The sequence below is a fragment of the Schistocerca serialis genome, chromosome 2 (assembly GCF_023864345.2).
Source record: "Schistocerca serialis cubense isolate TAMUIC-IGC-003099 chromosome 2, iqSchSeri2.2, whole genome shotgun sequence".
Taxonomy (NCBI): domain Eukaryota; kingdom Metazoa; phylum Arthropoda; class Insecta; order Orthoptera; family Acrididae; genus Schistocerca; species Schistocerca serialis.
In genome coordinates, this window is record NC_064639.1 from 133,498,874 (window position 1) to 133,522,467 (window position 23,594).

General features: G+C 39.2%; 1 protein-coding gene across 3 annotated transcripts in view; it reads left to right on the top strand.

Moving 5' to 3' along the window:
- The window catches only part of LOC126456840 (dyslexia-associated protein KIAA0319-like protein), a 150,200-nt gene that overhangs the window by 17,400 nt on the left and 109,206 nt on the right, over positions 1–23,594 (top strand). For all 3 annotated transcript variants that reach the window (XM_050092650.1, XM_050092652.1, XM_050092651.1), the window contains exons 3-4: positions 6,257–6,393; positions 15,743–15,924. In XM_050092650.1, the coding sequence (XP_049948607.1) occupies positions 6,257–6,393; positions 15,743–15,924 (319 nt within the window). The remainder of the gene's footprint in view (positions 1–6,256; positions 6,394–15,742; positions 15,925–23,594) is intronic.

A 23,594-nucleotide genomic window follows, 5' to 3' on the forward strand; every position in this document is an offset into this window, starting at 1 on the left:
CACAGTTAGTAGAAGATGGTGTGTGTTGTACATGTCTCCTGGTTTTAACAATTTTGCTCTGGGGAATATTGTAAACATAGCCTCCTCAGAGCACATTGTATGTTTTGTTTGCTTTGAATCTCAGGTTTTTTGCTCTTTGCATCACTCAGAGCCTCATCTGTGCACTTACATGTTTTAAAAAACTTTTGTTAGCAATCTTATCATTGATATTTTGCTTGTACAGTCTGCATTACATTGTTTATGTATACTATGTTGTCTAAATGCTTATCATGCTCGGCAGTCATTTCCCGTGTTGTTATCATTATAAATAACATTTACCTTTGATTCCCTCCCGTATTTCAGAACACTTAGTTTTTTTTTTTAATCATTGCATGTAGGGAAGAGTTTTTACTTGAACCCTCTTTGGTGTCATGAGACTGTATGCAGTAATTATATGTACACATAGTAGATTTACAGCTGTTTGCATGGCTCCAACAATTATTACCAACTGACATCTTGCCCCCAGAAGATTATGTGGTTTGCGGTGACGTTAAATCAATCCAATGCCCTAATGGTCACAGGCATAAGAGTGATTCGAAGTGCATCTAGCAATTTAATGACACTGCGACGAAACACAAGGCAACATGAGTGGATAATAGATGAGCCAGAGAATAAGTGTAATAAATGAAGTGCTTATATTACATGGCGCAAGTCCTGAACTACATGCTTTGAAATATCTTAAGTAGTTTAAGGACTGTTGCTTCTTTTAAGGGGGCTGGGGAAAGGCAGGGGAGAGAGGCGAGGGGAGAGCTTGGCTGTATAAAAGCTACCCACTAAATGTGATGCGTCAGTGGCAAATACAGTCTAGTGTTATTACTGAGGAGGCAAGAGACTTTTTTCAAAATAACACTTTCTTTCTAATTTGCTGGAATTTGGCTAGCCTAAACATGACTAGCATTAAGCAGTATGGTGATAGTTTATTGTCAATGAATTGTACAGATTAAGGTTCTGTATTTTCTTGTCTACCATTAATTCATACCCAGACTTGTTTCACATCCATGGGATCTATTGAACATGATTAGCTCTCATTGCATTTGCACCCTGGATCTGTTTGAACCTAGTTACTGTATTAATGCCTATGTCTCCCTCTACAATTCCCACACCCTTAAACCCCCCCTCCAAGTTGTGCCATAAATTTATTTTTCCCGTATTCGATACAGTACCTTCTCGTTAGTAATTTGATCTGCCCAATTCATCTTCAGCGTTCTTCTGTAGCATCACATTTCGAATGCTTATACTCTCTTTTTATCTGAACTACTTATCATTCACATTTCATTTCTGTACAAGGATATACTCCAGACAAATATCTTCAGAAAATACTTCCTAACACTTAGATTTAAATTAGATGTTATAAAACTCTTCTTGAAACTTGCAGAATTGAAGCTGTGAGGACGGATCGTGGGTCGTGCTTGGGTAGCTCAATTGGTGGAACACTTGCCCACGAAAGGCAAAGGTCCTGAGTTCGAGTCTTGGTCCTGCACGCAGTTTTGTTGTGCCAGGAAGTTTCATGTCAGTGGACACTCCGCTGCAGAGTGAAAAATCTCATTCTGGAAACTCCTCTTCTGTCTCACTACTGTCTCAACTACAGTTTACTTTTCACAGTCTTCAACTCTTGTAACTGCAGCCAGGTTTCTGTATGTGCAGAAAATGACTTTTCACTCGCGTATTTTATTCCTGCTTCCTTCAGAATTTTAAAGAGTGTAGCCTCTTCAGCATTGACAAAAGCTTTCTGTAAGTCTACAAATGCTATAATTGTAGGTTTGCCTTGAGTTGTAGGATTGGTATTGCCTCCTGTATTCCTATATATACCTGGAACTGAAACTGATATTTCCCGAGCTTGGCTTTTATCACTTTTTCCATTCTTCTATAGATAACGCCTATCAGTATATTGCAGCCATGATTTATTAAACTGATGGTCCACCAGTATTCCAAACAGTCAGCATCTGCCTCCTTTCTAATAGGAATAATGTATTACATTCTTCTTGAAGTCTGAGGGTATTTCATGTTTCTGACATATCTTGCATTCAAGGTGAAACAGTTTTGCCTTGACTGACTCTCCCAAGGATCTTAATAATTTGGAGGAATTGTCGCCTGCTCCTCAGGGACTTGTTTTGACTTAGGTCTTTCAGAACTTTGTCAAACTCTTCTTGTGGTATTATATCTCCAAGCTCATCCCTCTCTACTTCCTCTTCCTTTTCTGTTATATTGCCTCCAAGTTAATATCCCTTGTATAGCACTTCTATATCTTCCTTCCACCTTCCAGATGTCCCATCTTTGCTTAGGCCTTGGAGCACTTGATGTTCATATAGCTACTTCTCTATTCTCCAAAGATCTCTTTAATTTTTGTATAGACTGTGTTTATCTTTCCCCTAGTCGTGCATGCCTCTAAAGCCCTGCAGTCTTCTAGCCATTCCTGCTTAGCCGTTTTGCATTTTTTGTTGCTTTCATTTTTTAGACATCTGCATTCCTTTTTGCCTTTTTCATTTGACACAATTTTATGTTTTCCCCTTTCAGTAATTAAATTCAGTACCTCCTGTGTTATTCAAGAATTTCTGCTAGGCATTTTCTTCTTACCTATTTGATCCTCTGCTACCTTCGCTATAAGGGGCAATCAAAAAGTTTCCTTCTCATGGCCATGCAGTCCAGAATCGATATGTCAATCAGGCAAAATTGCTGTGAGAATTGAGGCAATCATCCCATCAATGCACCAGGTTGAAGATGCCCATTTGGTAAAACACGATGTCCTGTTCTGTAAAGAAGTCTGTGACTGCCTGCTGCACATTCTCGCCCAAGAGGAATCGTCGACCATTTGAGGCCTTTCATAAGGAACCAAAGGCATGATATTAACATGAAGAGAGATCAGGACTATAGGGTGGGTGCTCGGGTCTCTCCCACTTGAATTTGCATACCTACTGCATTGTGACATTTGTGATAGGGGTATGTGCTTCACTACGAAGCAGCAGCACTGTGCATAATAGTGGTGTTTGACAGATGTGGTGTCCCATAGTAATTCTTCATTCTCCGATGGATGTCTACCATTGTTTGTCCTTTGGCAGCCAAGGAAAGAATAACAGCGTGTTATTCCTGTCCGAATGCATTTGTTAATAATGTCACCGTAGCTCACATTTTTGTATTTACTACACAGACGTCAGAAAGACATGAATACCACACTGATTCTTTGCTTACATATTGGTGCTTATTTTGATATGTACCAACATCATTCTTACACAATGTTGCCTTTATACTGCAGCAACACATTCAAATGGAAGCTTTCTGATTACCCCTTATATGTCATCTCTCAGAGCTACCCATTTGTCTTACACTGTATTCCTTTCCTGTGTTTCAGGCAAATGTTGCCTAATGTCCTCTCAGAATTACTAGTCTTAGAAACAAATGAACCAAATGCCGAACACATTTTATGTATTTCCTATCAGTGATGTTTTATGGAATGATTTTCTTGGGTAACTTATCACTGAGAAAGGAAGTACTGTATGCACAAAAACTAGCAGTAAGAAAAATGTGTTGTATTCACCTGCAGTCATTTTGTAGTTGCCTCTATTAGGAGTTTGGAATTCTAGCTGTTTCTTCACAGTATATACATACTCATTAATGAAAATTATCATGAATAATCCATCACAATATGAGAAGAATAGTGGTGCCCATGCTTATAACACTAGAAGAGAAAATGACCTTTATTAGCCATTATTAAAGCTGTCATCTGTGGCTCAGAAAGAAGTTCAGTATGCATCAACAAAAATTTTCAACATTTACACAGTTACACAAAGTGACTGGCGGGTAACAAAACAAGTTTTACATTTAATCTAAAATTATTTCTTTGGACAGCTCTTTCCTTTCCATAGGCAAATTTTAAACCTGCTAGCTTAAAAGAATTAGTTTTTAAGTGTAGTTGCGTGGGTAAGATTGAAAAATAATATGTTCATCAATGTTAAAACTAATAATGTATAAGTAATAATAATGTATAAGTAATAATAATGTATAAGTATAATAATGTATAAGTAAACTAATAATGTATAAGTTACATATCGTGTACACTGATTCCTTTCACACCATTTCTATAAAAAAATTGTTGAATAATCTAAATAATAAATAAACTCATCCTCTTGTTCCTTCAATTTATCCAGGTACCAGTGCCTGAACTTTCTACTTTTTTGCAATTTCTTCTGTTTTAATCTACAGTTCTTAAACGATAAATTATGGTCAGAGGCCACACCTGCCCCTGGAAATATCTTACAGTTTAACATGTAGTTTTTAAATATTCTTTTCCACAGATACAACCTTCTTACATTATTGTTAAACCAAATGTTAGTGATAATTAAATTATGCTTTGTGCAGAATTCTAGCAAGTGACTTTGTTTTTCATTTCTTTCCCCCAGTCCATGTTGTCCTATTATTTTTCTTTCTTTTCCTTTCCCTACTACCAAATCTGAGCTTCCCATCACAATTAATTTGCCATCTCCTTCAACTGTCTGAATAGGTTTTCTTTTCTTTTTTTTTTTTTTTATCATACAGTCTTTCAATCTCATCATCACCTGCAGAGCATTTTACATACAAACTTGTGATATTGTGGTGGTGTTGGCTTCATGTTTATCTTGGCTATGATAATGCTTTCACTATACTGTTCGTAGTAACTTACCAGATGTCCTGATCTTTCTGCCACCCACTTCACTAATTCCAATGGTATTTAACTTCAGCCCATCAATTTTCCTTTTCTAATTCTCAAACCTGTCTACTGGACATTCCACACTCTGACCCACAGAATGTCATCCATCCAACTTCACTAAAAAGTTGTAAATAGTGACTGAAAAATTATGTCACACACTTCATGTGGCAGAAAGCCTCCTTAACAACCACCTAACTTGAAATGAGTGTATTAATTGTCAGCTGCACTAACATGTGAGATACAGTGACATCCCTAAGGTAAAAATATGGCAAAAAGTCACTCTCCAGTTAATGTGTATATTAAAGCAATGGAAATGTTTTCTTTTCAAAAGCCTGGAATCCTTCTCTGTCCAAAATATTCTTCTTTAAATTTTGTACTCCAGTTAAGCTTAGTGAAAGTTCCACAGTATATCATTTAGTCAATAGCCTAGAAACACTTGATTAGGTGTGAAAAATGGCATCTGACGATTTATTGTTAGTCACAGTGGTCTTTTTTCACTTTTGCAAACAGAAGAAAATCATATCTGAAAAATGTGGGCTCTAGGATGCATGTGTGTGTGTCTGGATTTATCACTTCTCCTCCCCCCCTACCCCTGCCCCAATTGACAATTGTTTTGCCTACTCTGTGACCATTAAAAGGTACTTTTTTGGAATTTTTGGAAGAAGAAAACACGCTTCAAAGAGCTATTTTTTACTAATTCTCCTGGGTCTCATTCAAAAGCAATGAAAATAATACTTGAGAATTTCACCTAATGGTTAGTGTCTGATTTTCATTTGTTGATGTGCTGCTACTTCCATCTGCAGTCCAGAAATTTAATGTTATCTGTTTAGTTGCATTCCTTGCTCTCTGTAGTTTTCTGGCACAATCATCATAGGGGGGATTTGGGTGCAGACCTGCTGCTTTGTGACTGGACCAAATAGCTACAATCATGATGTTCCAGTTATCACAGTGGTGCATTCAGTTTCAAGTTCATGGCTCATCTCTTAAGCATGGCAGTGAGAGCACATCTCTAATTTCTAATATTTGCAGCAAAGGACTGGACATAGTTATCATGCCTCTTTCTTGATGTGAGCAAAACCTGGTCATTCTCCAAGCATTCAGTGACATTTGTATTTTGTCAGTATTCAGGCAGCAGACTTTCTATGTTTAGTTCAGATTTAGAAAAATCACTAATATATTTTATTAAAAAAATTAACATTATAATTTTTTTGTTGTAACCATTGATAATCATTTTCATGTGACCTACATTGTAGTTGAGAATATTTTATAACTGTTTTAACCCCATTTGCTCAACTGTTCTGTAACTTCAAGGTTGCTGCATGGGTTGATTATTATGAATAAGACTGGTAATGTCTCAGGTGAGCCAATAATTTTGAAAGCATGACATATCCATTTTACCTAACACTTATTTTAAAAAAGCATGCCACTCTTCTTTCACAAGATATCCCTCCAGTCATTTGAGATTTTTAACTCAGTTTTAGCCTCTTGTATTTCTGGTCTATGTTGGCTCTGCTAATGAAGTACTTTCTTTTGTAGATTGAGTGTGTGAGCAATCAGATGTGTGCTCCATTGTTCCGTCCTGAGCCACAGTTTGGAAGCCATGTTCGCATGGTACTTGTTCAGCCAGTGTCATCTGATACCTGGAGTGACATTGATGTTTTTCAGAATGATATGTAAGTAAATATTCTGATTAAATTATCTGCTGTGTCTTGTTGTTTTTATCTACTGTTCACACTTGTATTGCAGCCAGTACTGATAAAGTGTTTAAACCAACAGTGGTGGATGTAATCCCACTCGTATTAAATTGTGCTTTTATAGGTTACAGCAATTTACAAACTAACTAACTCACTCTCTCTCTCTCTCCCTCTCTCTCTCTCTCTCTCTCTCTCTCTCTCTCTCTCTCTCTCTCGCGCACACACACACACACACACACACACACACACACACACACACACACACACACACACTCACAGAAAGGGGGGGGGGGGAGAGGGAGAGAGAGGGGAGGATATTAAAGCTCTATATCTAAAAGTTAAAAAAGATTAGGAATCTTGCCACTCTGTATTTGTACACTATCTGATCAGCAATATCCGAACACACTTCTATGATGCGGAATTGGCCTGCCAGTATAAAAGGGCGCAAGGAGTATTGTGTTGTCAGTAGGGAAGCGGTAACACCAGAATGTGGCAGCCAGGAAAGCTCAGTGACTTGTGAACATGGAGAGCAGATCTACCAGGGACATTTCAATACTTCTAAAGCTGCCCAAGTTGACTGTTGGTGATGTGACTGTGAAGTGGAAACGAAGCAACAACCACAACTGAACCAAGACCAGATGATTCCATGCACTGTCAGACAGGGGGCCACTGAACATTGTGGAATCTGTTTATAAAAAAATTGCATGAAATCAGTGGCAGGAATCACCCATGAGTTCCAAGGTGCTACTGGCAGTCGATCTTGCACTATGCATAGTGAGCTAACAAGAAAGGGGTACAACAGCTCTTCATTAGTCACTTATTTCAATAGTCATTACTAAGTGACACTGGTATAAGGTGAAGATTGATGCCACTGGACAGTGGATGACTGGAGACAAGTGATTTTTGCTTGATGAATCTGATGAAATGTGCTATACCCTGCAGAAATCTGATGGAACGATTTGGGTAAGGCAAGTAGTGGGAGGACATTAACTGCTATCATGTGCAGTGCTAATAGTGAAATATGCAGGAGGTGGTATTATGGAATTGGGGTGTTTTTCATCGTTAGGATGTGGTGCCTATCTTGTGCTTAAGAAAGTGCTTAATGTGGAAAGATATAAACACATTTTACAGTATGGTGTACTGCGTACAGTAGAGGAAACATTTGGTAACAGTGATTGTAGCAGCATGCAAATGTACCCGGTCATGAAATAGCATCTCTGAGGTAGTGGTTTGTGGACAATAACATTCTTGAAATGTCCTGGCCTGCCCAGTGTCTTGAACTGAACCCAATGGAACACCTTTGGGAGGAGTTGGATCATCAACTCCACTCCAGACTCCAGTGTCCATCATCACTTCCTTTCTAGGGTTTTGGCTCTTAAAAGAGGAATTGGCTGCCATTGCTCCACAGACATTCATAAACCTCATTGAAAGTGTTCATAGCATAGTTCAAGTCATCATAAAGGCAAAGGGTGGTACATCGCATATTAATGTCCATTAATAGGTGTCTTGATACTTTTGATCACATAGTGTGCATAAAATTAAAGTAACTGATATTGTAAAGTCATTGTGACATAAGTATGCGCTTATATATTCTCATTTGTACCCAGGTTATGTTATGTTTAATAGGTTTAGGGTTTTAACAGGCAATGTATGAATGAATAAAACTGGAAATTGATTAATCCTTAATTATACTGTGGATGATAAAAATGTGTTAATTTAGATTTATTGACACTATTGATTTAATTCTTGTAATCCCTATTGCACAATTCAAGCAAAAATAGGAAACATTTTTATTGTGTACACAAGATTGCGACTCAGGTTGATTATTGTGAATAAAACTGGAAATATCTTAGCTGAGCCACCAGCTTAGTGGTGTCACATATTCATTTGCCTAGCACTATTAAAAGAACCACATTTATTCTTCTTTCACAAGACGTCGCCAAACATTGCCGTGTAACTTTCTGACACTCACTCTTCCATTCTTAGTGCAGCACGTAGTGTGTTACTGAAAAGCCATATAAAGAATTTCATGGGAGTCTGAACTATATTTAACTCAGTGCTCCTTTGAGAAGTACAGACATCTGGAAATCATGTGGCAAATAAGTCTGTAGAGTGTGGAAATATTCAAATTTAATGTCTGTGGTTGTAGGGGTTGTTGCATGTTCCTTCTTGGTGCAACAAAACAGCTGCAGACAACTATCCACATCGTTCCAGATGATGATTTAGGAAGTCTGAGTATGAAATGCTAGTGATAGTAGTTCCAAGTTTATCGCATTTTTGTCCCAAAAGAGGGTCAACGCAAGCTTCTATGCTAATGGTTGTGTTTGTAATTTTTTCTCCTTGTCCTCCTCCCTGTCCCCCTCCCCCTTTTTAAGAGGAATTGTGTCATTTCTTACCAATTCTTTCTAGTTGATGGCAGTGGACTGTGATTTCATAACCTGTGGTGATTCATGTAAGGAAGGCATCACCTTCTTGTTTGTTGAATAGAAGATATTTACCTGCATCAACATGTTACTGTTTTAATTTGGGAGTACATTGCTGGGGCATGTGTTCTACAGGTGCCTTGTGAAATCATGTCGTATCATGTATAATGTGGTGTGCTGAACCGTGAGTAGTGTTTACAGTTGCTATGCTGTCGACCAGTGTCACTTGGCAGTTGGACATCAAGCTGGTTTCAACAATTGCATTCATTTGTTAAGTGGTAATATGAAATGCCTGACCTGAATGCAGATTATATGTCATAGATGTCACATCATTTGCTAACTTTGAACTCCATTTGTATACTTGATGCTGTAACAGATGTGTGTCGTTACAGAGGACATTAACTGTGAAATGAATTTCAATAGGTTTCTCATCATAATAGTCCGTATCTGTAGCTGAATTGTTAGCACGGCTCACTTTGATATGGGGGGCCTGGGCTCGATTCCCAGTAATGCCAGGAATTTTTCCATGTTATGGAGACCGGTACAGTGTGCATTCAGCATTCTGAGGCCAACAGGTGGCTTACTTGACCAATTAGCGGCAGTTCCAATGTCAACAAACCCAACAGCAACCAGGAGAATGGTGTGCTGACTACATGCCCCTCCATGCTGCATGTGATGGCGCCATTGGTAGAGGACGGCATGGCGGTCATTCAGACCTGTCTAAGAAGAGAATGCAGAACTTTATCTTTTATCTCACCTTAATTAAGCAGAAACTGAATTACAGGACAGTATTCATCCCTGTTCAAAAAGCTAGTGGGGATGCTATCATGGCACTGCTTAGTCGACGGAGCTTGTGCATCTACACAATGCTGCTACATAGTTACCCTCAAGTAAACTCGCAGCTGGTGATACATAAGTTTTCCCAACAACCTGTAGGTAAAGAGAAGCAGGCAATTTTTCAAAGAGAAGCTGTTTGTTGGGGAGCAAACATTCAAAGAACATTATTTTTCTACATGATTTTCCTCAATCGCTACTCACATAGAATTATAGTAATTAGTACATCTATGATTAGTTTCTCTCATTTGTACAAGAGGACTATTTTTTAAGTAAACAGCATTAAATTACCCCAGTTCAGCCATTAGTGGTTCTGTCTTTGTGAACAGAAAGTAAATGAATATGCTGGTGCTGATTAGAATTGTCAAAACCTGTCAAGTCTTTATAATTAGGAATGAATTGGTTCGATGATGTGAAAACTGAGACAGCAACATCAATTGTTGATGATTTATGCTTTGACAATGTTAGAAATGGCCTGAAGCCTGTTTCTGTGCCTGACATAAGACATTCTAAAAGGCTATAAAGCTGTTTTAATCTGCCAGGAAGTTTCATATCAGCGCACACCCCACTGCAGAGTGAAAATCTCATTCTGGAAACATCCCCCAGGCTGTGGCTAAGCCATGTCTCCGCTGTATCCTTTCTTTCAGGAGTGCTAGTTCTGCAAGGTTCGCAGGAGAGCTTCTGTAAAGTTTGGAAGGTAGGAGGCGAGATACTGGCAGAAGTAAAGCTGTGAGTACCGGGCGTGAGTCGTGCTTCGGTAGCTCAGATGGTAGAGCACTTGCCCGCGAAAGGCAAAGGTCCCGAGTTTGAGTCTCGGTCGGGCACACAGTTTTAATCTGCGAGGAAGTTTCATATCAGCGCACACTCTGCTGCAGAGTGAAAATCTCATTCTGGAAACATCCCCCTGGCTGTGGCTAAGCCATGTCTCCGCTGTATCCTTTCTTTCAGGAGTGCTAGTTCTGCAAGGTTCGCAGGAGAGCTTCTGTAAAGTTTGGAAGGTAGGAGGCGAGATACTGGCAGAAGTAAAGCTGTGAGTACCGGGTGTGAGTCGTGCTTCGGTAGCTCAGATGGTAGAGCACTTGCCCGCGAAAGGCAAAGGTCCCGAGTTCGAGTCTCGGTCGGGCATACAGTTTTAATCTGCCAGGAAGTTTCATATCAGCGCACACTCCGCTGCAGAGTGAAAATCTCATTCTGGCTGTAATTTGTTGATTTTCAAACATATATAAGCTCTGCAGAGCTGAACTGTTTATGCTTAACAGCACAATTGTCTGGTCATAATGCCATCTGATAGCTGCTGAAGCTCACAGAATCATACTGATGTGTATTATATAAATTGTACTGCAGAAGAGTTGGTACTATGTGTTGCTTTTTTAAAACTATTGACGACAGCTTGTCTAATTTCAGTCCTTCCCCTCTTCTGTTTAAGTTTTAATTTCAGTGGCCTCTCCATACATCCTAGGAGCATGATGGCCAAGAATAAATCTGCTTATTGGTTTCGTTATGTTGAAGACATTTTCTTTGCATGGCCTCATGGAGAAAATAAATTTCAAAATTTTCTCAATTTTACGAGTGATACTGGTAATTTTTGAGAACATTTCTCATGGAGAACGGCTGTGTTTCTTAGTATTTTAAAATGAACACAAAAAGTCTCGACTGCAAGAAACCTTTATTTTTGTGGTTACCGGTTTCGCTCAGTTACTGACCGTCTTCAGCCCTCATACTGCATTGGTAGGTGGTGGCAGTGAATGGAGCAGGCATTACAAACTCAACGAATGTCAACTGCATGACTAGTTCACTGCCACTGCCTACCAACTTAGTATGAGGTCTGAAGATAGTCAGTAACTGACCGAAACTGGTAGCCGCAAAAATAAAGATTTCTTGCGATTGAGACTGTTTATGTTCATTTTGAATAATATTAATTTTGAAATGATGTTCACAATGTAAAATGAGAAAGGAGGCCAAATTTCGTTTCTGGATGTACAGTTACTTAGAAAAGTGATGAAATTTTAGGGCACAAAATCTACAGAAAGCCTACTCATGTAGACAGATACCTTAACAAAAATTTCTGTTATCACCCTAAGCAAAAAAGAGGAGTAATAAAGGCATTAGTGTGCTGGGCTAAAAGAATCTGTGGACCACAATTTTAGGTGGAAGAAATTGGACATTTAATAATTATTTTTAGAAGAAATGGCTGCTTTGACAAAAGGCTAAATTAGGTGCTACATCTAAAGAATCTGGTTTTTCTGACAAAAAACAATGAGCTAAATTGAATGTTTTCCTTACATTCTTCCATCAGCAGAATACTAACAGGACATGGTATTGTCACAGTGCTCAAACTGACAAGAATTGTGCACAAATACTTGGATACTCCAAAAGACCAACACCCACTGCATGCCATGGCAGGAGCATACAAAACGTATTACACTTGTGGCCGAATGTACTTAGGAACTACTAAAAGAAGTGTCAACAAAGGAGCCATTATCACTTGGGCAACAAGGATAAATTAGAAGTAGCAGATCATGCACTGGGGCAAGCACTCCGTCTTCAGGCCACGAGTGGCCTACTGGGAGCATCCGACCGCTGTGTCATCCTCAGTGGAGGATGCGGATAGGAGGGGCGTGTGGTCTCCCATATGCACTGGGGCAAGGGAGCCATCAAATTCTTCTTCTTCTTCTTCTTCTTCTTCTTCTTCTCTACTTCATTTACCTTCTTCACCGCTTCTTGGAGTAGGCTTACAGCCTGTTCTGTCTTCACTGAAGCTATGAGTGCCTTGGCCATGCTACATCTCTCTTTCCTATTCATTTATAATTGATTACTTGTCTAATTAGTCCGTCTTCCCACATTCTGGTGATTTATTGTTTCCATTTTATGGTTCATCGTTTTATTTTTTCATTTATAGAGCAAATATTATGTTCTTCGGTTCTATTCTCCAATACTGTAGTTCTATCAAGATCCAGCCATTACTATGTTAGGATGAACAGAGAAGCAATAGAAACTAAAAAAAAAAACACGAAAACAACTTTAACAGAACAAAAGGAAGACTGGATTTAGATAAGTTGTGTACATTAGTGCCAAATGAAATCGTGTCAAAACACAGTTGTTGTGAAGTAAGAAATAAACAGTGGAAAATTAATGAACGTCTTTGTAGCCTCTTAGGGTGTGTCCAGCGTTAGAGAGGAAACATTAGGCACAGAAATGTGCTTTGGACCATCACGTAATACCCATAGAGCAGTAATCACCGAAGATATAAACATTGGCATTGAAAGTCTGCATTGTGCAACCTCACCAGATTTCCTTATTTTCAATTCATCAGCCAGATGTTACTGTTGGTTTCTGCTCCTTTTTTGTCAACTGTAACCCTCACTATGTATCAGTTGGCAAGGAGACACATGCAGGAACATTATTGGAATTAACAAAGCAGTAGTTCAACAATTATTCCTAACAATGACAATTTTTTTACAGAATTGTGAAACAATGTAACTACAATGAGTCATTATACACTAAGGTGACAAAAGTCATGGGATAGCAATTTGAACATATACAGATGGTGGGGGTATTGCATACACAATGTATAAAAGGGCAGTGCAGTGGCAGAGCTGACATTTTTACTCAGGTGATTTGTGTGAAAACATTTCTAATATAATTATGGATGCCCGATGTTAATTATCAGACTATGAATGTGGAATGGTAGTTGGAGATAGATGCATGGGGCATTCTGTTTCAGAAACCCTTAGGGAATTAAATATTCCAAGATCCACAGTGTCAAGAGTGTGCCAAGAATACTAAATTTTAGGCATTATCTCTTACCATGAACAATGCGGCAGTTGACAGTCTTCATTTAACAACGGAAAGCAGCGACATTTGTGTTGAGTTGTCACTGCTAACATGCAAGCAACATCATCTGAAATAAATGCAAAAATCAATGTAGGACATTCACCATCTGTTAGGCCAACATGGCGAAATTGATGAGCTGTGGCAGCAGGTGACCAACGTAAATGCCTTTGCTAACAGCACAACTTCGCCTGCAGTTCCTCTCCTGGGCTTGTGACCATGTCAGTTGGATGCTAGACCACTGGAAAACTGTGGTCTAATCAGATGAAACCTGGTTTAAATTGATAACAGCTGATGGAAGGGTTCACGTGTGACACAGACCCCACAAAACCATGGAACCAAGTTGTCAACAAGGCAGTGTCCAAACCGGTGGAGGTTGCATAATAGTGTGGGCTGCATTTACATGGTCCAACTGAACCATTCACTGACTGGAAATAGGTATGATTGGCTACTTGGAGACAACTATGGAATTTTTATCAAACAATGGAAAATCCAGGATGGAATGTAACAATACCAGAGAAGGAAAGTTGCTACTCACCATATAGCGGAGATGCTGAGTCGCGATAGGCACAATAAAAAGATTCACACAATTAAAGCTTTCGGCTATTAAGGTCTTTGTCAGCAGTAGACACACACGCGCGCACACACACACACACACACACACACACACACACACACACACACACACACACACACATAAACGCAACTTGCACACACATCTGCAGTCTCGGAGAGCAGTGTGGTCTCAGCTCTCTGAGACTGCAGATGTATGTGCAAGTTGCGTTTATGGAATTTTTATGGATGACAAAATTGTTTGCTGTGAGTTTGAAGAACATTCTGGACAATTCAAGCAAATGATTTGGCCACTCAGATAGCCTAACATGAATCCTATTGAACATTGGACATAATTAAGAGGGCAGTTTGTGCTCAAAATTTTGCACCGGTGACACTTTTGCAATTATGGATGGGTATAGAGGCAACATGGCTCAGTATTTCTGCAGAAGGCTTCCAGTGGCTTGTTGAGCCCATTCCACGTCGAGCTGCTGCACTACACGAGGCAAAAGGAAGTCCAACACAATATTAGGAGGTATCCCATGACTTTTGTCACATCAGTGTAAATTAACCAGTGAACACTTTATATTATTTTTTTTATGCTTACTCATTAGTGTTCTTGCACAACGCTAACACCACATTTAGTTGCAGAATATGGCTGATTAAATATATATTTTGTTGTCAGTAATTGTTTTTCCATGACACGTGGATATAATGAAAACACAGATTTTTGGGTAAAAGTGTACTTACGGTGTCAGCAGCTACCCTGTTCCCTGCTTTGGAAATTGTAATGGTTGGTAAGGTTCATGTGATGAATTGTGGGAAGTCAGTAAAACAAATTGTGAGTAAGATACAGGTAGCCAAAGAAATTTATATTCTTAATTTTCTATGGTTTGTAAATAAAGTTAGCTGGTATTTTAGTCTGTTAGGTTAGAATTCAACCACGCCATCAGACTTTTTGGCAAAACTGGTAATAAGATGTACAAGAAGGTTATTGCAGTGATCATTGTATATCTTTGGGTATGCTACACATCCATCTATTATGGCAGTTATATTTTTGTGTTGAAATTTGTTGGCTTTGCCAATTTACAAGCAAAATACACATTCCAACCTAACCTAGGCCTCGGGTTACACTATAGGTCAGTCCTTCAGAACATCTAGTTTTCTATTATTCACATTTGGTGGCTTTGCCAAATCACAAGCAAACTCTTACATTCCAAACTAACGTAGACTTCAGACTATGCTACCGGTCAGTCCTTAAGCACAACCAGTTTTCTTCCATTCACATTTGGTGGCTTAGCCAACTCACAACCAAACTGTCATTTTCCTACCTAATTTTTCCACTCACCAAAGAAATACGAAAATCAGTAAGCGACCTAAAATTTACATATTTAGATCAGCGAACATTATTGCAGCACACTCCATATCGAAAACAAATGTAATCAAGTTATATCGTCTGTCAAAAGAAATCATTACATTCATTGATTCTCATTGATTGCTGCATACTGTCACCTGATTTGCTACAACCAACATCAACAAACTACCAATATCAGCATGCATTGCAAGAGCCACCCACACGGTAAGTGCACTTGAGCCAATTTTTGTAATTCTGTTTTTAAACTGTACATCACTTCTGAATGAATATTGCTTGAGAAGGGAATTTCACCTTAATTGTTCATTTTAAACAGAGACATGGAAGCTGCAGAAACACGGTATGCGGAGCCCGTAGAGCGTAATTGTGAAGTGGGCATTATATTGGATTGTCCAGTTAATGAAGAATGTTTGCCAGTTGGGAAACATTCCCGCAATGGCATGTGTCAGTGCATTGAAGGCTTCAGACGAAATGAGTCAGGTCTTTGTGAACAGTATGGTAAGTATAACAGATATTAGTTGTTATCATCCATGGTGCATAGGTTTCAGTGTTGTGTCCTCCTTATATAACTGGATCACATTGAATTTGCATTATGCATGCTTACATACTTGTTATATTACCAAATATGATCAGTCACACTCCTTAAATAAGAAAGGAAGTAAGGTTAGGGTTCAACACCCTGTCAGCTGTGAGATAAATAAGAAAGGGAGGGCCCCTCTGCTGCAAGTCAAAAAATAATGTTGTCATTTGACAGGTAGCAGCAGGGAAGTCTCCCAAATTTATACTTGTCATAGAGGCGCATACAAAAGAGAGTTGTGTCTTTGAAATCCTCACTAGTGTGTAAACTATTTCTATCGGCAGCTGTTGAGTATCATTGAAAGCTCACAGATAGGATGCAGTAGGTGTGAGTACACTGAATGAGTCGTCTTTATGTTCATACAATGAAACGAGCAGTCTGACTGATGGACCACCTTCTGGACTTCCCTGTTTGGTGGTAGCTTCTTGCAATTAACAGCATTCAGTGAGACTACCTGAGGTATTGACATCCGAAAACTGTGTAAATTGGTTAATGTGATCTCCAATGTTTTGGAAATCAGAAACTCTCTGTTATTGCAGAGGTTGTGCCAGTTGAGTCCTACAGGTGCTCACACAGTAACTGAAAGATGTCATCTAGCAAATAAGATAAACTTGATTCATTGGAATTGCTGGAATGACGTGAGATACAATTTGACATTTTTGTGGCTTTGTCATTGCTGAAGATTGCAGTGTGATGCCACTACACATAGACATCTACAATACATGTATTCTCTGAAAACCAATATGAAGTGCATGGCATGTGGTACATACAGTTGTACCAGTTATTAAGGTTTTTTCCCATTCCATTCATGAATGGAGTACGGGAAGAAAAATTGGTTAAATGCAAGTACATGTATTCTGTAATTAGTCTAATCTTGTCTCATTATCACTATGGGAGTATATTCCTAGTTACAGAAACTTTCTAAGTAAGTTTTCACTTGATAATTTGCATCTGTCTTCAAGCATCTCCCAGTTCAGTTCTTTATGCATTTCTCCCATGTGTCAAACATATCTGTGACCATTTGTGGTACCATTCTGTGTATCCATTCAACATTCCCTGTTACTCTTATTTGACAGGAGTCCCATACACTTGAGTAATATTCTAGAATGGGTTGCAGGAGTCTTTTGTATGGAGCCTCCTCTGTAGACTGATTGCATTTCCCCAATATTATACCAGTGAACTGCATTCTATCACTTGCTTTACCTACGACAGAGACTATGTGTTTGTTCCATTTTATATCCTCACAAATTGTTACACATGGCTATTTGCACGATTTGACCAATTTCGACTATGACTCATTGATGTTATAATCATAGAATTCTACATATTTTTATTTTGTGGTGCACAGTTTTACACCTCTGGGCATTTAAAGCAGTTTGACTTTGCACAACTTTGAAATCTTATTATGATATGACAGTATATATACAACTTCTTTCAGACAGTGCTTCGCTATAGATAAATACATTATCTGAATCTGAGGTTACTATTAATACTGTCTCCGTGGTCATTAGTATACATAATGAACAACAAAGGTCCCACATACTTCCATAGGGCATACCCAAGTTCCTTACACGGCTGTTGACAACTCTTACTGCATCCTCCTTACCAAAAAAATCCATAATACAGTCACAAATTTCACTTAATACTCCATGAGCATAACTGAAGTGCACATAAAGGTTCCATGCATGATCAAACAGTTTGTTAACCTATATTATGTTTGCCAAACATTTGACCACGTACAGTGCAGTTTGACGCGTTTGCCAAGAATAGGCCATGTTTGACATGTTTGTGGAAATTTTTATTGACAGAAAGTTTGACAAGGTAGCGAGTGTTGTTTGTGTCAATGTTTTGCTGCATATGTTTAGTGAAAAATTGTTTTATTGCAGTTTATCACACTGTATTGTGAGTTTCCAAACTGTGGAGACTACGATCAAGGATAAAAACAAAATAACACTGACAATTACCAAAATGGTAGAGGGATCATACCTTTCCAAGGCATATATGATAAAGGAAGAGGTTATGAACAAAATCAATATTTTACACGAAACTTACAAGAGGGAGTGCCTTGAAATAAAAGAAACTGACATTTTCTGCTTATGAACCTGAGCAACGTCTGCTTCAAAATGAGGTTAAACTGACAAACTCTGTTTGTATGTGTGCAGGCTTGTTTGACAAATCTGTGGCTAGATAAGGGCATGCTTGACAAATAAGTTTGCTCATTTATGGGACCTTGATGGTGCCGAGATTTGAAGGAATAAAGTGCTATAAAGTAAAAATAGACAACACTTGACACTCTTCATTCTGTTGCCTTATACAGCTTATAAGAAAGTGGCTTCACCCAGCACACTATTTGACAATGCTGCTTGCATCTTTGATTAGTTATCTGGATGCAGAAACTCTCAATTGTTTCTAGTGGCAGACTGTTTAAAGGATTGCCCTTGCTGTTGGGTTGGGACTGCAGACAGACACACGTACGTTGTATCTGTTGTATTTCTTGTGGGTGCCTTGCAATGTTTATACAGTAAACTTGCACTCTCAGAGTCAGACCAAAAAAGCAGATTTTCACTCAGAATCCAAAACACGTAGTTGCGTACCCATTTTGTGACCAATGAGCTTACTGTAAAGACTGAATGTGCTTCTTCACTATACACACCATATATTCAAGACTTTGTGCCTTTTTGAGTTATAAGTCTTTGGCTTCCACTGGGATTTATATTACACCAGAAAGTGTTATAATGGGAGTTGGATTTCTTGAGAATAAGAAGTTGGGGCATAAAGTGAAATGCTATAAATAATTCAGCATTAGGATTATTATCCTCAGAATTATAGCCCAACCAGTGCTGGTAACAATAGTATAGGTATAAATGGTGCTGTCAGAAGCAGAAGATGAGATGGAGAGAGTATATGAGGGGAAGTAAACTAAATTGCTGCTAGTATTGCAAACCCAATGCTCGAAAATCACAAGAGGAAGAGGTGTACTTGGAAAAGGCCAGGAGACACAGGCAGATAATTGCTGCAATACATGATTACATAATGGTGAAACAGAGATAGCGAAATCAGTCATTGTACTTTAAGCTTACACAGGAGTGAGTGTAGACTCTCATCAAAATTTAGTAATCAGGAGTGTGTTGAAGTTGAAGAGGATCATCAGGAAGAATCAATGTATAAGCAATTGAGATACTGAAGTATTGATAAATAAAATGTCGTGTGACTAGGGCCTCCTGTTGGGTAGACTGTTCGCCGGGTGCAAGTCTTTCGATTTGACACCACTTCAGCGACTTGTGCATCAATGGGGATGAAATGATGATGATTAGGACAAACACAACACTCAGTCCCTGAGTGGTGAAAATCTCCGACCCAGCCAGGAATCAAACCTGGGCCCTTAGGATTGACATTCTGTCATGCTGACCACAGTCAGAGTTTTCTGTGGTCTGTGGCTGAATTTACTGTGAGAGTAAATATGACAGCAGGTAATTCGTTTGAGAAAGACTTGACATCTCTAAAAAGGGTAATCACATAAGTTGGGCAGACAAATATAGATATGAGAACGCAGTAGATTATGTCCTCCACGTAGATGCTGTGTTCCTTGACTTCTGTGAGGCATGTAATACAGTTCCACACTGCCACCTAATGCACAAAATATGAGCTTAAGGAGAGTATCGGACAGCTGCATGGCTGAATTGGGGAGTTAACAAACAGAAGACAGCATGAGACTTTTCACAAATGATGCCATTTTATACAGAGAATTTGCAAAGCTAGAAAATTGTAGTGAAATGCAGGAAGACCTGCAGAGGATCAGAGTTTGGTGCAGGGACTGGCAGTTGATCCTCAACATAAACAAATGTAATGTATTGCCTATACATAGACAGAAATACCCATTATCATATGGTTACACAATTGCAGTACAATTACTGGATTCACGTACTTCCACAAAATATATACGACTATGCCTACACAGCACTTTATAAAGTAGAACAACCACATAAAACTAACCGCAAGAGAGGCAGATGTCAGATTGAGGTTCAGTAGAAGAATTTTTACGAAATGTAGTTTGCCAGCAAGGGAGGTAGCTTACAAAATCCTTGTTCGACCAATATTTGAATATTGCTCATCAGCATGGGATTTGCACCAGATAGGATTGATAGAGAAAAATAGAGAAGAGCCAAAGAAGTGTAATGCACTTTTTTACAGGTTCATTGAGTAAGCACAAAAGTGTCACAGAGATGGTCAGCCAATTACAGAGGCGGACACTACAAGGGAAACATTCTGCAGCATAGTGTGATTTACTGTTAAAGTTCCAAGAGCTAGAGACTCAAAAAATATAGTAAGTCCTCCAACATATATCTCGCGAAAAGACCATGAAGGTAAAATTAAGATTTGAGCCCACACCAAGGCTTACCACCAGTCATTCTTCCCGAAAACCATTCATGACTGGAACAGGAAATGGTGAAAGTGACAGAGTTACTCAAAGTGGTTTTCAGAGTATAGATATAGATGAGAAAAGTAACTGAAGAAATTGGGGGTAACCGAAAAATGCTTCAATTGAGCGGCAAAAGAAGGAAATACAAAAATATTTGGGAAAAGAAAGGATTACCCTCACAAGGCACTTATTAATAAAATTGGTAGGAAGTATAAGGGATAGATAAGGAAAGGAGATAAGGAAATTTATTGTCTATAATAGAACATACAGTCACTGTAATTTTATTTTACATTTACCATAGCCTACTTTAGCCCATATGAACAGATACTCGTCTGCATTGAGCTGCTTCTTTCTTCTTGTAGACAGAGTAAATGACTTGTCGTCACCAAAGTCCCATAAGGGACTTTAGCAAGGAGTCCTGTATTCTCTGCTATACTCACCGTCTTCCAGGCCAAAATATTAGTGTCTGGAAAAGCTTCAAAACCACCATAGTCTGTGTGCTTGCCCCATACAACTGCCAAAGTAAGCTATGTACTGCCTCCAAACACAGCTTCCACGTCACAAGTAAACTGCATTCGTAGTCCACGAAACACATTAGGACCACCCATCAGTTGTTGCTTATTAGACTGTCCAGCCAGATCAATCTCAATGGCCCTCAATGTCTTGTAAATAGGTGCACTGCACCACCAGCGACGACAGTAACCACGTTGCAGAGGCATTGCTGAGGCACGTTAACAAAACGTGAACGTAGCAAGCCAACATCCAGGCAACGCCCGGAGCTAAGCTTTCACACTCCTCGACGTTTGCAGAGCGATGACGCTCCATGCTGCAGCTCTGACCGCTCCTGTCAGGCCGCTTATTGCTGATGTCACACCTCTTATCACAGCCGGTCACCGACTTTTAGCCTGGGCGAGGCCTAGTGGGTCAGAGAGTGTGTTTTGAGTGTGGCCAGAGATGGACCACTCCTTCTGAGGTTGGTGTGGATGAAAAAAGAATTAAGTTAATCAGAATAGATTGCTACTCACCATACAGAGGAAGCGTTGAGGGGCAAACAGGCACATTTAAAAGTAGACTCTTTGAAAATGTGTTAGTGGTGCCACAGTGCCTGGAGATGACTGTGGCTATGTCTTTATAAGTTCTTCATGTTTAAAGAGTGTGTGTTCCTCTCTCATCTAATGAAGGAGTTTATCTAAAAGCTAATATTTTTCAACAGTCTACTTTTAAATGTGTCTTTCTGCTGCGCAACGCCTCCTCTATGCGGTGAATAGTAATCTGTTCTTATTCATATTTTTATCTAATTTTGGATTTTCCATTTTTGAAAAGATGTAGCGATAATTTACTAGCTACTGCTTGGAATTATAGACCTGATGTGCTGCTCAATTAAAGAGCTAATGTTGGATCTGTTTGAAGGTCACCACACACCTGAAGTAAAGAATAAAATTGCTGCATCAAAGACAGACATAGTCGTTACACCTGAAGGTATGGCTTTAAAACTACATGTACTTGATGTCATAAACCAGCCATTTATAGACCATCTCAGAAACCATATTTTGATTGGCTTTTAGAAGGAGATCATTCGTTGAAACCTGCTGGTAAGATTAAAATTCTGTCAATTAGCCTTATGTGTGATGAGATTCGCTCTGTTGTGGATTGGCAAGAGAGCCAACCCACTATGAGAGGAAGCCGAAAGGCACGCGTTTTAGCTCACACAGGCTGGCATGAGGTCTGGAACAGGACAATGAAATGAGACTAACAAAAAACGTACGTAGCTGCTGGAATATTTAACTTTAATCCATAATTGGTGAACATCGCTCTTGATGGTACATGTTTTACAGCATCAGTAGTAACTGGTAATGGCGCCTTGCTAGGTCGTAGCAAATGACGTAGCTGAAGGCAATGCCAACTATCGTCTCGGCAAATGAGAGCGTATTTTGTCAGTGAACCATCGCTAGCAAAGTCAGCTGTACAACTGGGCGAGTGCTAGGAAGTCTCTCTAGACCTGCCGTGTGGCGGCGCTCGGTCTGCAATCACTGTTAGTGGCGACACGCGGGTCCGACATACACTAACGGACCACGGCCGATTTAAAGTCTACCACCTAGGAAGTGTGGTATCTGGCGGTGACACCACACTCTCTTCATGGCACGTATCACCAGATGCTATCATCAAAGTGTTTAAGAAGGGCTGCATGCCAAATGTGCTGGGTGCTAACAAGGACAATGAACTTTGGAAGGAGAGAGATGAAAATACTGACAGCAGTCAAACAAATACCTATAGTGAAGTTAAGAGTGGCATCAGTAAAGAATATGATTACAAGGCTGAATTTTTTGTGTACTTTATCTACATTGGTAGCATGACATAAATTTTTCCATTCCAATTTTCTCTCATTTCCTCTTCAGAATTAAGGGTGCAGCTTATGTTTGGGCCAGTACAATATATGTTGTTGAAAAAGAAGGTTAGTATATAATTTGTACAAGAAAAGATAGAGAGCAGTAGAAATGTAAGACCAACAGAGAAGTTTTTACCAAGGAAAATCACCAAATAGCCGTATGCTTTGAGTAGTTGTTTTATTTAGATAGCCAGTTTCAGCATCTCAATAATACCATCTTCAGGCCCCTATGCACTCCGTTTACAGACAGTCAGATATATTGATCCTTGCATTCTGGAGCCGTCAGTATCTGGATTACATGAATTCATCTTTTGAGTGTTCACTTCGAAGACTTGACAACAACTGAACACACACCTCTTTCGTGTTCCAGTTGTGAATGGTTTACAGGAAGAAACATTGCTGGTAAGCCTCTGTGTGAGCTCGAACCTCCTGAAGTGAAAGAATTCTGTTAGCTTGGAGACTAATAGTATTTGTCAGGTGAGCAAGAAGGTTGTAAGAAGCAGACTAGAATAAGCAAAGAGAGCATTTCTTGCCAAAAGAAGTCTAGTAGTATCAAGCACAGTCTTTAATTTGAGAAAGAAATTTTTGAGAATATATGTCTAGAGTACATTAATGTATGGAAGTGAAACCAGAAAGGAAGAGATCTGAAGTGTGATGCTACAACAGGGTACCAAAAATTAAGCGTATAAAAATATGAGGAAATTCTCTCCAGGATTGACGAGAAAAGGGCAGGGTAAGACATCAAAGGATAACTTCTGTGGTTTTAGATAGGCCGCAAAGACGAA